Raw genomic sequence first — 16,395 nt, forward strand, 5'->3', positions numbered from 1 at the left:
ACTTCAAATAATGCAATTCCACTGTTCCCCCACCCAAAATTGGTGGACTTTTTATGTCCTGCTTGGAATTGTTCATGGTGCTTTTATGTATGTATGGATGTTCAAGAGTCTTCTATCCACATGCCTTTTTGAAGTCACTAAACAACTCAACATGCTATGAGTTACGTTTTTGATTTTTAAAGCATTCTAGTTGGTAAACTCAAGTTTTTTTAATTATTATTATTTTCTTAGTTACTTCAGCCATTTTAGCTGCAGTGTTAAACTAAAGAAGCAAACTTTACATAGACTGAAGTTAGCTTTGGGATGGAGGGAAATTGCCCAAACTTGCCTTTCTACCAGTTTAAGCCTGAAACAGACTTGGGCACATTGTATTGTCTAACGGTCACTTTCCTGTGTGTTTGTGATCCAAGTTACCAATGCTTTTCCACATTACTCTGCCACAGCAATCCTTCACTTATGCTCCATACACTCCTACTTTTCCTCCGTTAGAGCTTTTAATACCCAGTTCCCCCCAGAAAGTAGTGTTTCTAACCCTCTCTCGCTCTGTGATGTCTGTTATTTCTGATGCATTACACTCAGGCTTTGGGCCACTAAATGACAGGCAAGCTATGGGAAGGTGATGGTTTATGGGTGAAAAAGTGGCATCCCCTGTGCCTATTTGAATGGGGCAGGGTCATGTTCGTTGATTTGGCGGAGTGGGAACCTGACTTGGAAGTCCTGGCTTGATGCCTGCAGATAGAGGACCTGGCCAGCCCTGACATTTGCACACGGAAATGCCCTGAATGTCAGTGACGATGCTTTTGAAAAGGTCACTTTGTGCAATTAGGTGCACAGGTGGTGTAAGACAGTGTGCTCTTATTTTTTGCATGACTGAAGGCATTCATAGTGCACTTTTTTCACCATATAAGGCCACTTATTATTGGAGAGGGAGCAGGATCCTCACACAAGACTATCTAGCTAATATTTCTCTTCTTTTTGCTATTATTTTCATTATCAGTAACTCACAGCACTGATCATTTGTTAACATCTTTATGGGTTTTATTGAAGTGGAAATGTTTTTCTGTTTTTCTTCAGCATATTCAACCGTGTCTGGGGTAAATGGTCCATTGGTCATTTTGGACAATGTCAAAGTAAGTTTTTGGAGTTCTTTTTGTGTATATTCCTTTATTTATGGGTTTGAAACTTGTAATGTTTATTAATTTCATATTTATAGTCTTATCTTTTTGCATCCTCAATCTCCTATGTGCTCTGTCTCTGTCTGATATCTAGTTTCCTCGTTATGCTGAGATCGTCCATCTCACCTTGCCTGATGGCACCAGGAGGAGTGGTCAGGTGTTAGAGGTTATTGGCAGCAAAGCTGTAGTTCAGGTGAGACATCAAGAGCTTGCTTCAGCTTCTCCTTCACCTCCACTGTCCTCTGGTTCCTTCTGTGTCTTCTTCCTTCTGTGTTTTAGAATATTACAGGCAACATTAATATTTTTGCATCTATCCATTTTCTGTAAACTTTACCTGTCAGTTATTATTTGACATATTAAAGATGCTTTGAAATAAAGATTGTTCCATTAATATGTCACGTTGTTCTGAGTTTGAGGATGCCATTATATCTTTTTCTTCTTGCCTGTAGTTGATGATGAATCTTTGCAGATACACTTAGTGTAGATTTAGCCTTAACACAAATTAAATATTCCATGACCATGAAACATTTCTGAAGTGACTGTTGCTCATTGTGTGGGTTTTCCAACGTGGAAGTGGTGAAGGGGAAATGAGTAAGGGCTGATTTATTGCTAAACTAATGTACCACATGACAGGTCAATTTAAGTGTGTCTGACATCTCATTTAATATGTCAGTGAAGTGATTTGTGTTACCTTGGGTGTGAATCTTCATTACATCTATTAAAACATATATTTAATGCATGTTTAACCACACCATATTCATTGAAGAATGAAGAAGGCATGTCAAATATGTTTGACATATTAAAATGCATATTAAAATGTACTTTTTTTAAAGAATATATACTTTTATACATTTTCTGTGCTCCTGTGGACTGAATTCTGAGCCAAAGTTTTCATTGCTTAACTTGTATATAATTGCATCATCAGAAATATTTGAGCCAATAACAGATGGCTTCCACAGTTGTGACTTTTCACATTTGTATGTTTCACAACAAGTTTGCTGTAAACTGGGACTCTTTTATTTCAGTTACAGAAAAATAAAAAAGTAAATAATATATAAAATATATAAATAATAAAACACACTTAGGAATCAGGTTGTAATTTCAGACTTGGTGCTATAGGGCATCTAGTTGAGAATAATATATATATATATTTTTTTTTTTTTTTTTTTTTTTAAAGCTACAACTAGCCTGTTTTTCCACATTCAGTTTTTATGTTAAAATGTGTAATCTACAATATACAAATTAGTCCAATATACATTTTCATTTTAGTGACCGGTTTTGAAGTCTGTTTTTTTTCATCCGTAGGTATTTGAAGGGACCTCAGGGATCGATGCTAAGAAAACTGCATGCGAGTTCACAGGTGACATCCTGCGCACACCTGTGTCTGAAGACATGCTGGGTAGGCATTCAGATTATAACTTAAAATCACGTTTTTAGCTTTATGTGACGGGAGTAAAAATGGTAACTGAAATATAAGGAATACTGTAAGCCAGGATTTTTCACCTTTTGTTTTCCAAATAACCCACATTTTGTCTACTGATTTATATCACAATCCATACAACACAAACGCTGAACTTTTACTATTATAAAACAAATGATAACTTATGTTGGCCTATTTGTTTATCAACACCACTATTAACAATACTCAGACTTGGTGATGAACCCATTTCTCTGTTTTGCCTTGGCGTAGGGGTCTCAATTCTTGCTGGGAAATAAACCAACACACACAAGTGTCAGGATATTTTCTTCTTTAAAAACTGTGATAACAATTTCAACAATCTTATTTTAATATAGTTATAATGTATTATCACCCTTTTCTTCATAAAAATCATAACATATAACTAGTAGTATGCTGATATCTTGGTAGGTAGCTAGTCCACCTTAAATGATAAATCAATTACAATCTAGCGCTTGACATATAACAAGAGTTGGTGATGATATGATTATTGAACACTTCTGAAGGCATGGGATATCACTGCAGACAGATGCACAGCTACCTTAAGAGCATTGCTAGTAGCCTAGGACTGAAACACTGCTGTTTTATTTGCGTTATGATGACTTGTCAGGTTCTTGAAGTGTTGTTCTTTGGATGACACTGAAAACCAGGTGTAGGAGTCAGACCTAAGAAAAGTGCAATGTAAAGACTGAACAAGGAGGTGTTTGTGTACAGGTTATTTTTTTTTTATTTTTTGGAGCCTGTTAAATTTCAGTTACTTCATTATTAATATTTTTCTCTGCAACTTTTGCTCGTGACCTGGGTTTGAAAATCCATACTGTAAGCAATAGTTTTGTCCATCTGTGAAACATGTTGGTTTGTTAATTTTCTCCTTGCTGTTTTCTCTGTAGGACGTGTTTTTAATGGCTCTGGTAAACCCATAGATCGTGGCCCCATTGTACTAGCTGAAGATTACCTGGACATCATGGGTAAAACATCTCAACTGTTCCCACATTATCCCCTACACTTCCTGTAGGTTATTCGAATCTATTAGTATTCCTGTATTGTCCTTATGAGTATTTATTATTGTATTACAGTCTGTTAGAATGACCCCATGGATTAAAAAACCTTAAATTGCCATCTTTTCACATATTCATTTTGACATTTCAGCCCTTTTAGTAACTGATTCTCATAAGGATGGGGGATACTGTAACAATGTTATACTAAAAGATACCCACAGTTTTAGAAGGTAAAAAAAAATTCACATGCTGAACGTCATGCAGTTGGTCAGTGTTTATAAATGATGACCATGTACACAGTACACTGACATTGTTCATCAAAATAACACAATTGACTTTAATGATAACAAAACCTGATTTTACCATCCACCTCTAATTTAACTTCACTCAGGTCAGCCAATCAACCCTCAGTGCCGTATTTATCCAGAGGAGATGATCCAAACTGGCATCTCTGCCATTGACGGCATGAACAGCATCGCCAGAGGCCAGAAAATTCCCATCTTCTCTGCTGCTGGACTTCCGCATAATGAGGTGTGTGTCTTAATTCTTGTCATTATTTATATACTGATTTATATTGATATAATTAGATAAAATCTGTTATTTGAAGGTGTGCCCACTGATGACACAGATAATATATCTCCACAGACCAAAAATAGAAATTAGATTCTCTGGAGCAGCTGCACATGAACCTATGTCCATGTCCAAGGCTAAGCTTTGGCCAAAGGTGGCTAAAGCCCTCTTGGTCTGTGTTGTGATGGAGCTCCATTCAGTACCACTCTGAACAAATTATCCCCTATCAGGACCTGACCTCACTTATGTTCTCATGGCTAAATGCCATCAAATCCTCACAGCAGTGTTCTGGAATCTACTGTGAGACTTTCCCAAAAGAGAAGAAGCTGTTGTTAAAGCAATTAGAGACAAACTACCAATGAACTCTTTTGAAGTTTTGGATGAGATTATGTCTTTCAGATATTTAATGTATTTTAAAATCAGCCAAGGATTAATTTGTCAGACTCTATTTGAAACTAATAACCAGATTTGTTGAAGTATCTTGAGCTAAAATAGCTATGGTTGTTTTCCAGGGTTGAGCTAAGTGATTGAATGGGTCTACATGCTGTTTATGGTTTGGCTTGTGCTGGTGCAGCTATTAAACCACAGGAGGCACATTTACATTCTGCCTGTTAGAACCTGCTGCTGTTTTTCACCACATTCTTGTTCAGAATGGACATCTCTCTCTATCTCTACCTATGTCTGTGTGTGTGTGTGAGAGAGAGAGAGAGAGAAAGAGAGAGGGGCACAGAATCCCCTGATTGCTGTTATTAGGCGGAGGAGCTTTAATTGTTTTCTGCCTGTGGTGCTGCTGCTTGTCGTAACAGAAGTGGGTCAGGGGGACAATTTACAAACACACCGTGACATTTTTACAGCTTGTCAGTGGAGGCTCTTACAGACGCTGTACAGCTTTCGAAATACGTATAGAGACCATGTCAATGAACATAAGAAAGGTTCACATGCACTGTCCTTAGACATGTAAGAACCTTCCATGAACTAATGCTTTTTCAAAACAAGAGGTTTCATTAATTCAAACTTTCTGGAGCCATTAATTATCTATGAATGGCTTTGGATCATCAGCTTTCATTGTTGTGTTGTTTTTGCTATTTTCTAAACTGGTCAGTGTGACATTAAATACTTTCAGAATACATTAAATTAAATAAAGCAAGCAATAGTTACTGTTAGTGTGCAAAAGTAAAAAACACTGTGACATTTGCAGCACCACTATAGAGAGTAAATACATTTTTCTGCACTGTTCATCAAAAGAAAGGTCAAAATGACCCAGAAGCCTGGAATATATATATTCAGGCTTCTGGGTCATTTTGACCATTCTAGTAAAAAATGAATAACACAATGGCTGTTTTGATTGGAAATGAATTATATTGGAGGCATGGAACAGGGGGCTAAGCAGCTGGGCTGAAGCAGGATTGTGATCCTCTGTGTGTGACTGAGTGACTCTTATTGTTCAGTATGGGCCAGTTAACTCAGCTGTGGGATTTTAACGCTTGAGGTGGCTGTCTTGTCCCAAACATCATCCTACTTGGAGGCCTCATTAACACCCTCTCGCTTACACACACACACACACACACACACACAGACACACTGTTCTATATAGCAGTGTCTAGGGCCTATTTAGCTGCTGGGCCGGTAGGAACGTATGTGTGTGGTGAAAATTTGTTAAATATTTGAGTTCTTAATGAGGCATGTGATACACATAGTGACAGGTCTTATTATGAGAAGAGACTTAGGCACCTCTGCTGACACTGCATTTACATTATGGTGCCATTTAATGAATAAATTAGCTATAAATAATTCTGCAAGTATGAGATTTGTTTTAATTTGTGTAACTCCACATTGGACTGTTAGTCATCTTTCTATCCATCCATTAACTGTAACCGCTTATCCAATTCAGGGTCACGGTGGGTCCAGAGCCTACCTGGAATCATTGGGCGCAAGGCATGAATACCCCCTGGAGGGGGCGCTAGTCCTTCACAGGGCAACACACACACTCACACATACGGTCACTTTTGAGTCGCCAATCAACCTACCAGCGTGTGTTTTTGGACTGTGGGAGGAAACCGGAGCACCCGGAGGAAACCCACGCGGACACGGGGAGAACACACCAACTCCTCACAGACAGTCACCCGGAGCGGGAAACGAACCCACAACCTCCAGGTCTCTGGAGCTGTGTGACTGCGACACTACCTGCTACTGTTTCTACTTATTGCTGTTTGTGATTGTAGCACTCGTTCACTTTACCGTTCACTTATGTATATATCTAGTTATTCGTTGTATTTTCTCTTCCATTTGGCATTCTTGGTGAGGATCAAAGAAAGAATTTCATTGCACATGAAACCTGTTCCTTACTGTGCAAATGACAATAAACTCTCTTTAATCTTTATTTGATTAGTAAGCAGAATGGCATTTGTGTAAGCTAAAAAAATATATTTACCAAACTGTAAACAGAAATTTCAACTTCTAATTATAATTAAAACAGTTTGATTATTTTGGGTGTCCGTGTTTGATACAGTTTCAGCTTGCTTTTTATCATCAAAGATGTCTAAAAAGATATATTTAGTCTTAGAAGTGGGTTTCAAATCAAACATAAAATGACCTAATATTATAATGCTCATTAAAAATGAGGGGGACAATAGAAGTTGGGGGTTGTATTAAGCTGGCAAGGTCATGCCCGTTTTTATCCCCTTAAAGAAACAGGTGTTCAGGGTCAGAGTTCATCCATGGGTCAGAACAGATCAGACACCAGGACCATTACATTAAGTGATAAGCGTGAAATTCCTCCCCCTCTCACACATTTTCTCTCTCTCTTCCTCCCTCTCTCACACATTCTCTCTTTCTCTTTCTCTCTCTCTCTCTCTCTCTTTCTCTCTCTCTCTCTCTCTCTGTCTCTGTCGTGTGTTAAAGTAGAAACATCCCCCACCCCCAATTTATTATTTTAAGGTGATGAGGTTTTGATTTAAATTTTTCCTTGGCATTATTTGATGGTCTCATTTTTATCCCTATTTATCCAGATGGTACCCTTTTCACCTATGAACTATATAATCTGTGTCTATTTTTGCATTTTGAAAATGTATTTATTTATTTAATAGACATTTATAATGTGGTTTTTGTTTGTAAAATATTGTTGATGCTTTTTAATTTATTTATTTTAAAAATATATAATAATTTGTTTGCTTGTTTTACATACATTGTTACCATACTCAAGATGTGTGTACTTGAAAGAGTGATATTTTTCATCCCAGAGCTGCTTTGAATTGAAGAGATGATGAGTAAATGAGTCACCAATCTGGGTCTGAGGGCACAATAAGCTTTGCTTACTCTGCCTGGTTTGGAGAGTCCTTTAACCTCTGTCACTCTACATGATGCTAGCCAACAGTGCTTTTTGTTTAAGATAACTGGACATTTAATGGAGACTTGTGGTTTTGGTACAAATGACTTTTTTTCCAGAAATGGTTAAAATTAAGCGGAAACAGGTTAAAAAACAAATATCTTTGTTCAATTCATTTTTTTTCTTCTCAGATTGCTGCTCAGATCTGTCGTCAGGCTGGTTTGGTGCAGAAGTCGAAGGACGTTATGGACTACAGTTCTGACAACTTCGCCATTGTCTTTGCTGCTATGGGAGTGAGTGCTTAAATCTATAGTGCTTAACTTATTTGTCTTATTTTTTGCTTGTGACAAACTGTTTAAGCTTCAAAATGGTTATGTTCCCTTTTAATTGGAACCTAATTGCATTTAATTTCCCTTTAAATTTAGGACGATTTTACCTTTAGCGTAATATATATATATATAATTGAATTTTTTTCAGAATTGCAATTTAAGGTTTCATAACAAAAAGAGGGTAGGATTGTTAATTTTGTGATATATGGCAATTTATGGGAAGCATTCTTATTTTAACTTACTAAATGGTTTCATATAAATTCAAGTGTTGATAAAACACTTGGTTTTCATACACAAATACATGGCCTATGTCTTGACTCAGATGTGTCTGCATGTGACTTGGATCTTCCCATTAACCCCACCTTAACCTCTGCCCCCTCCGTCCTGTAAAGCTGTTGTTACTGTGGCCTTGGTGGTCAGTGTTATTGGGGTCCGGTGTCATGTTCACTTCCACATTCAGACACTCAGCTGTGGAGGACCTCCATTAACCTGGGCTTCCCCTGCTGTTGTCCATTGTACCGTGTTTGGGTTTAATGCTTAAGGCCTGCTCCATTCACCATGTGTAACACTAGATCCTGATTTTGTGCAGTCCAGCTGAAGTCCTAAACCTACTTCTGAAAGGTGGGGCAGGAAATTGCCTTGTGTAGGGACTTACTTTAGCAGCGTAAGTGCTGTAGCTTATTGATGGTCAGAAAATGGCCCAAAGTTCCTACATTCTGTACACTTGGGAATACCTGGACACTAACTCTAAAGCATTGTTTGAACAGGATAAGTTTAGCGTGGGAACTCGGGCACTTGAAGCTGACCAGTACGTTTTCAGGAAGGGGCTGATCCAGGAAGGTGGAAAGATTAAAAACACACTTCAAAAGAGTGCTGTTGTTTAATTGAAGGAGCTTCAGTTTTAATCATCACCATTTTATTAACTTTATTTTAATATGGGGAATTTCAAGTTAATCCATGGCAACTGAGCACCTATGTGACAACTAAAGAACCATTACTTGTTTTTCCAAGTGTTAAAACCTGAAAAAGTATGTATTATTGGCCAAAATATTTGCCTTTAGCTTAATAAAAAAAAAGAAAAACATTGGCAATATAAGGTTCAGTTAAAAACTGTTATGTTTAAAAAAAACAATAAATAAATAAATAAATATATAGCAAGGTGTAGTGGATAACATTCTTAATGCAGTAGATTCGGATTTGAGCCCCCACTTGGGTAAGCATGAAATTCTACACGATATAGAGACCTTGGGGAAAAATCATAGCTCTACATTAGCCTTTGTCTGTAAAAAATAAATAAATAAATAAAAATATGATACAAGCATCTTCAAAATGCCTTGAAAGTGGTAGTATAGAGATTGCAATATTTCAAATTAACCAGTATCATTAAATCATTCTCAGGTCAACATGGAGACTGCCCGTTTCTTCAAGTCTGATTTCGAGGAGAACGGATCCATGGACAACGTTTGTCTGTTCTTGAATCTGGCCAATGACCCCACGTGAGTGATTATTAATAGTCGCTTTTGGTCACGTTTTATTGGTGACTTAATTATTACATATCGTCACTGTCCAGTTAAATACATGTATCTCCCAAAATAGTAATATTAGAGGGGAAAGAAAATAACCTTCTTAACTTTCATTGGAAATGAAAGTAAAAAGATTTTATTCCAATTAATTTTAGAGCATTCCTACAGGTTTATTCATAATGAAATTTTCACACCATGTGAAGGACAGCTGTGAAAAAAATGGTAAGAAGAATGACATAGAAGTCAAATGATATAAAGCCATGTTGAGTATTGATTTGAAGGGAACCGGCCCTAAGAGCAGGGACTTTAATCAGTAGATCACCAGTTTGATCCAGTTATTCGGTACCAACAGTCCAAAATTGCAAATTTGGGCGTTTATTCTGAACTATTATTTGTAGACTAATAATAACTAAATATTGAGAATACTTTGTCTATTGCTCTATAGCTGTATAGCTGTTACATCTCTGTGAGAAGACTTATTGTCCCTGTCTTATTCATTCTCCAGAATCGAGCGCATCATCACACCCCGTCTGGCCCTAACATCAGCAGAGTATTTGGCCTATCAGTGTGAGAAGCATGTGCTGGTCATCCTGACGGACATGAGCTCCTATGCTGAGGCTCTGAGAGAGGTGAGGACCTCACTTTCCAGGAAAATGAACTTCCTTTCTACGATTGGGTCTACATGTAGATCTTACTACAATGCTTGCATTTTTATTTATTTTTTCTCTTTGTTCTGTTCTTTCTGGTTTTACAGTTCTTATTTCTTTGTCTTTCATTTCATTCGCCTGTTTTTTCATTCTTTTAGCTGAACCCTAAAGCCCTTTTCTTGTTTTGCATACTGTGTTTTCTTTAAGGAAGTGCAAATCTACATTTTTTTTCCTGTACTCTTATTTTGCAAAAGTGGGTCAAAGTCTTGCAAAGGCCTTTGTGGACACATTCTTTTCTGTTCATCTTATTGTGGAAAATGTCCACTCAAATAACTGTGACGGGGGGAAAACATTCCCTGTTTACTCTTCCTATTAGTGGTTTTACTATTGGGATGAAAAGTTTTTGTTACCTTGAATTGTCTGACAGTTAATGTCAGTTATGATAGTTTTATGGTTTGGCAGCTGCTTCTGTCATCTCTACTGCAATGGCAAGCTTTAAAAAAAATCTTAATATGGGGAGGCTGAAATGCGACAATGGAAGAAGGGGAAAATTGGAGAAGAGCAAAATATAATTTTTGTGTTTAGATGGGGAATGGGTCGTCTTGTCCCTTCAAGGCCTTCTCCTTCCATTTTTATAAAGAAAGTTCCAGTAGCACATGCTGCCAAAGACTCCACATCTAACTCAGCCAGCTTTTTAAGTCTGCCATTGTGGCACATGTCTGTCTGTGGCTGTACAGATCTTCAGGCACAAAAATTGTCCCTTTTTAAAATGTGTCATTGATGTCAGAATACTTGAATTTTCTTCGTTTATTGAGTGTGACATGTTGGCAGACCAATTTCTTTGCAAGTATGAATTATTCAGCTGTAAGAAGTCTGTGTATCTCTGTAAGAAACTTCATAACGTAGCATGCCCTTCAAGTTGCCCTAGTGTAGAAGTGGCTGAAGAAAACAAATTCTTTGCGAAGCTGCCCCATCAGACCTTTTTCCTTTTCAAAGGTAGTGTCCGAGGGAAATGGAGGTCAGGCTGCAGCTTGACCGCAATTCACAAGCATTTTCATTCCGTAATTGCCTATGTCAAAAAGTGACCTTGGAAAAATTCTGTAACCATCAACTCTTTTACACACTTACTTTTTTCCAGAGAGGGTCACACAATCATCTCCATAACTGTGGTCAATACAAACCGGTCCATAAATGAAGATTGGCCAGGCCATTCTGTCCCACCACTCGTTAATCTTAAGCTCATGGATATTGAACCTAAATGAGAAGCCATACTGCCAGATTATCCACTTCTGGGACAAGTGAAAGAATACCAGTAGGCAGTCTGAAATGAAAAGCCTTACAAATGTCCCCCTGACCTCATTATGATAAATAGAGCATGTAGAAAAGCAGGAGGGTCACTTGGTCACTTTGAAGCCCATTTAGACAAGTAAAAGACCTCTTTCTGCCTTCTGCCTCTTGGCCTGTAGGTGTCTATATATATATATATATATATATATATATATATATATATAATGTGTGTGTGTGTGTGTGTGTATATGCGCTACACTAGATACACTGTGGCCAAATATTTATGGACAGGTGCTCATCACATTTATTTAGGTAGTTAGTTCGTGAAATACACTGTAGAGGTGCTGTTGTGGTAGTTAGTGATGTAGCACGTAAAAGATCACATGGAACTGGTGGCACTGAGCATGCATTAATGGTGCCAGTGGGGCTCGGTATAGCTTTAGTCACCAGAGAGGCCAGTGTGGACTTACAGTTGTTGATGCTTAAGGGTAAGGTACGACTGTAAATAAGCTTGGAGGGGTGTGGGTCTGGGATGCCAGACTTCACTGTCGAACCTTCTGCAGGTGTCGTGGGCTTCATTCAGCGAAACACTGACGAGGGGAGGTGCCTACATGATGACCCCTGTGAAGCAGTGGGTGGTTTGAATACTCAATGAGTAACCGAAGATGTTAATGGTAGCTGGTTGCTGATTGGCTCATAAACGGCCACAGCAACCTTAGAGTGTAGCTGCAGTATTGGAGCAATAGAAATTGTGTGGCTGCCGGTAACAAGAGAGTGGGGTGTGCCCTATGTGAAGCTCTAATGAATTGGCATAGGATTTTTTACATCTTGTGTATTATTATAATTATGATTAAATCTTCTTTAAGGTGCACCAATATCTAATCACAATATTTAATTGTGTCCTCAGTATGCAGATCAGCCTAAAAATGCTGAACAATACATGGAGCACTATATGGCCTCCAGGACTAGGCTGTGGAGAGTCAAAACGCATTTTCTGTAGTGATGGAGCTCCATGCTGTATGTTTTGAGAAGAGGTGGATTAACATTTTTTTGTGCAGAGCTAATCAAGCACTCAAATACTCACAGAAATTAAATGTATGATTTTGGAGACTATGGAAATCTAGGCATTGATAAATTTATTCAATGAAAGCTTTTGTTACATAGTGTCAGCTTGAGTTTTAAGTCATGAGCTGCAGCCCAGACGGATGACATTTCTCCCAGATGTTGGTGTCCAATTGCACTGTGGGGTGTGTTTACAGCAGTAGAATGGAGAAAGTCTGGCTGTGACACACACTTAACAAGCAGCTCTTGACATTTGGAGCAGTTTAAGAGCTGGGCAGTTTTCGGGCTGGGTGTAGGGTTTCCCTGCACGGCTTTGTGCCTCTGGTGCCTACAATAGAAGGATTTCAGAAACATCTGCCACTCCATAAACATACAATATCGCATTTAGGTACAAAGGCACATGCCTCTTAGTTGGCTCAAGAGCTGTGACAATGACAAGGGTTTATGGGGAACAAGGGCGGTGTAAATAGAAGCTAACAATTTCCTAGAGGAAGTAGAAAGCATGAACAGCCATGAACCATTATGTGGCACACACACACACACACTCATCAAATATGGAGACAGAAAATAATGCATTCCTTCCATCATAAAAATAAGGCATTCCACAGCCTCATGGAAAATACCTTAACTTAATTTTTATTAGGTGCTCGATGAAAGAGAAAAGGTCTTGTGATGGATGTTTTCTGGGTTTTTTCACATTAGTGTCCCCCTCCCACCTATCTGTTTGGAGGTTGCACATTTTATATATATATATATATATATATATATATATAATTTTTTTTACCCCCCCCCTCTTTTTTTGTGCCTTGCTGCTGCATGTTTTGATGTTTGAATGTGTGGTAAGCGCACAATACACATTTCAAATAGTTGAGATTCATGTGAAAGCACATCCTCCTGCTCCTTGTGATTGTAACCTTGGCAGGCGTTCACCCGTCAATAACAACCTGCGCCGCACACACTCCCGCTTGTTTTGGTCCGTAACCACTCAGCAAGAACTCCAGGGGCATTAGCGTTTAACTTCTTTTCCCTTTCTGTAAACTCGAAGGTTGAGCCTTCAATAGACTCCACCAGTTCTGCAGTGTAAATCTCCCCATGACCCCTCCTCCCTCTCACTTTTTTTTTTTCTTAGGAGTAATGGTCAAATCCATATTGTCTTCAATGTGAAGGATTTCCACTTTTACAGAAATGTGTCGATTGTAACGTCCCTACTGATCGTCTGAAGTATTGCTGCGATGAAAAGGCCATGTTAGACCTTTGTCGTTTTGTAGGAATCTTCAGTGCAAGGCAGCTGGTTTGATAGATTAGATTGTTGATTATGATGATTCACCACCAATATAGGAATATCCAATATTTTGTGGACATACAGTTATCATAAGTTTACATACACCTTAGCCACATTATTCCTAGTAAACATTCCATCTCTTATGTCTGTAAGGGTCAGTACTATATTTTAACAATGTGAAATGTCAAAACAATACGTGAGGCAATGACTTATTTCAGCTGTAATTTCTTATGTCACATCCCCAGTCCTTCTGACAGAATTGGTGTAATTTCCTTGCTCTCTCACTTTTTCAGGTCTCCGCACATTTTCTATAGGACTGAGGTCAGGACTTTGTGATGGCCTTAAGCCATTTTGCCACAACATGGAAGTATGCTTGGGTTAATTTTTCATTTGTACAATGCTCTAAAAATTAAAATATGGTTATTGGTTTTGGACCAGTGGATTCAGCCTTGCTGATCAGTCTTTCAGATATCAACATAGGATCTGATATTCTATAATTGATGTTCTGTTGATTTAGATACATCTGTACTTGTTTCCTTCAGCATCTTCACAAGCTTGTTTGCTTTGGTTTTTGAATTGATTTGTATTTTTCACACCAAAGCATGTTAATCTCTAGGAGAGCAAATGTGTCCTTCCTGAACAGTATGGTGGCTGCGTCGTCCCATGGCGTTTACACTTGCTTATGATCTGTTGAACAGATGAATGTGGTACCTTCAGAGGTTTAACATTTTTTCCATGATGTCAAGCAAAGAGCATATAATAATATAATAACCCAGCATGCCCTGTGCGTTCTTCTCTTCTAATAATAAATACATCCTTAGATACTTTTTTTAAATATTGGTCAAATAGTTTTTCTTCCTTTTTTCTCCTGTTGATTCTTCTTATCATATTATATTATATACTTTGATAATTGTTGAATAGTAGTATCAATAAAGCTGGAATAACTAATTAATTTGAAGGCGAACCGGGTTAGATTTAAAACACAAGACAAAGGTTATATGCTATTCCATACATGCAAGGAAATGTTTTGGATAAAAGAAGTATTATATCACCATCAGCACATGAAAATTACATGTGTGAAAATAGCCAAAATATAGTCAAGGAACTGAAAATAAAAGTGGCCCAACAACTAACCCTTGAGGAACACCATGCATGACCAAGGCTGGTCGACAAGGTCTGAATTAATTACTTTAATTGTTTTAGTAATTAAAAGGAAAGCCAGGGCTATATGCTCTTTCATAAAGACATTCAAGCAAGAAGGTAATCTAAAAATAGAACATTCAGTCAATCCAAGGATTGAGTTGTTTCAATGCTGTCTATTTGATCAGTAAAATTAAAAAAGTGCTTACATAAGTTTTGAAGAAGGTTAAAGAAGGCTACACTTGAGATAAATTTGCTCAAGATCAGTGGTTACTTTTATGATAGTCCATAAATACTTGTCATAGTGTACACTACATAAGTGTATTGAATATTAAAGCAAGTTAAATGTTAATGCCCCTGGAGCACTTGGGGTTGTTACACACCAAATAAGCATGCGTGTGAGATACTGGATGTCTTGATGGGCGAACATCTGCCAAGGTTATAAGAAGGTTGTTCTTTCAAATTCATGTAAACTAATCTGCAAAAAGTGTTGCAGTCTGTACACTGAAATGTAAATGCTCTATGGTTTGTTATGTTTGCTTTCATTTCACATTAAGGTATCTGCCTTTATTTATTTAACATTTTTGTTCATTCATTCATTCTGCTTAGTGTAATTATATTTGAATAAATTTAAAATAAGGTGTCCCTTTTTGCTTTTAATTAAATATAATTCTGTTTTTTTTTGCCTCTTTGACATTTGTACTTTACCATACAATATTAACAAATGCAGTATGTTTAATTTAATTAGACCTTTAGACATTTATTCACAATGTGTTCTTTCAAATGGAAGTTGGTGAGTGAGACCATTATAATCTTAGCAGTTTCTTAGCAATATTCTGGAGGGTGGTTTTTAAGATACCTTTGCACCTTTCTGAATGAGCTTGTATCAGTCAACAAACCTCTTTTTTTATTGGAGAACTCCCACGCTTCCAAAAAAAGCCAATCAGCTTGCAGCAGAAAAAAACTGTTCATTTTCAACAAAATATGAGTCGTTATCTGAGTTAAATGCTACAATCCCTTCAAAATCTGTGGGCTGGTTCCCCAGAAGGTTTTAGACTTAGTCCTGGACAGTATATATGGATATTGATATATTACTGTTAGAATACAGTTACTTGGCTTTTAATAGTAATAGAAGTGAATTTCTGTGTGTGCATTCAGGTGTCTGCTGCACGTGAGGAAGTGCCTGGTCGCCGTGGTTTCCCCGGTTACATGTACACTGATCTGGCCACAATCTATGAGAGAGCCGGACGAGTTGAGGGCCGCAACGGATCCATCACGCAGATCCCCATCCTCACCATGCCTAACGATGGTAGCTAAAAAAACACCTTTTACTGTCACTGCATTTATGATGGAGCTAACTGCCTATTAATATCCTTGATTTCAGATTACATGTTGGGCGAGCTAGTGTCCACATTTGGCCATTAGGTGTACCTTGAAAAAACCCAGATTAAAGCAAGATTAAATTGCCTGGAAAGGAAACTCTGATAAAAATTATAATCAGATTGAGAACTAAAGTAATAATATCATTTTCCAGCCATTGCTTTTTTATTTTGAAGCAGCAAAATTATCCATCAAACATTCAATGGTCCCTGTAAGGTTAA

At 37.7% G+C, this 16,395-nt stretch overlaps 1 protein-coding gene across 1 annotated transcript in view; it reads left to right on the forward strand.

The window, feature by feature from the left end:
* atp6v1ba (ATPase, H+ transporting, lysosomal, V1 subunit B, member a) overlaps positions 1-16,395 on the forward strand; it is a 40,757-nt gene that overhangs the window by 17,693 nt on the left and 6,669 nt on the right. The window contains exons 2-10 of the mRNA XM_066672286.1: positions 1,075-1,130; positions 1,270-1,368; positions 2,481-2,574; positions 3,522-3,599; positions 4,021-4,160; positions 7,716-7,817; positions 9,252-9,349; positions 9,882-10,005; positions 15,953-16,103. Of these exons, the coding sequence (XP_066528383.1) occupies positions 1,075-1,130; positions 1,270-1,368; positions 2,481-2,574; positions 3,522-3,599; positions 4,021-4,160; positions 7,716-7,817; positions 9,252-9,349; positions 9,882-10,005; positions 15,953-16,103 (942 nt within the window). The remainder of the gene's footprint in view (positions 1-1,074; positions 1,131-1,269; positions 1,369-2,480; positions 2,575-3,521; positions 3,600-4,020; positions 4,161-7,715; positions 7,818-9,251; positions 9,350-9,881; positions 10,006-15,952; positions 16,104-16,395) is intronic.

Source organism: Hoplias malabaricus, chromosome 1 (genome assembly GCF_029633855.1).
Source record: "Hoplias malabaricus isolate fHopMal1 chromosome 1, fHopMal1.hap1, whole genome shotgun sequence".
In the NCBI taxonomy this organism is placed as follows: domain Eukaryota; kingdom Metazoa; phylum Chordata; class Actinopteri; order Characiformes; family Erythrinidae; genus Hoplias; species Hoplias malabaricus.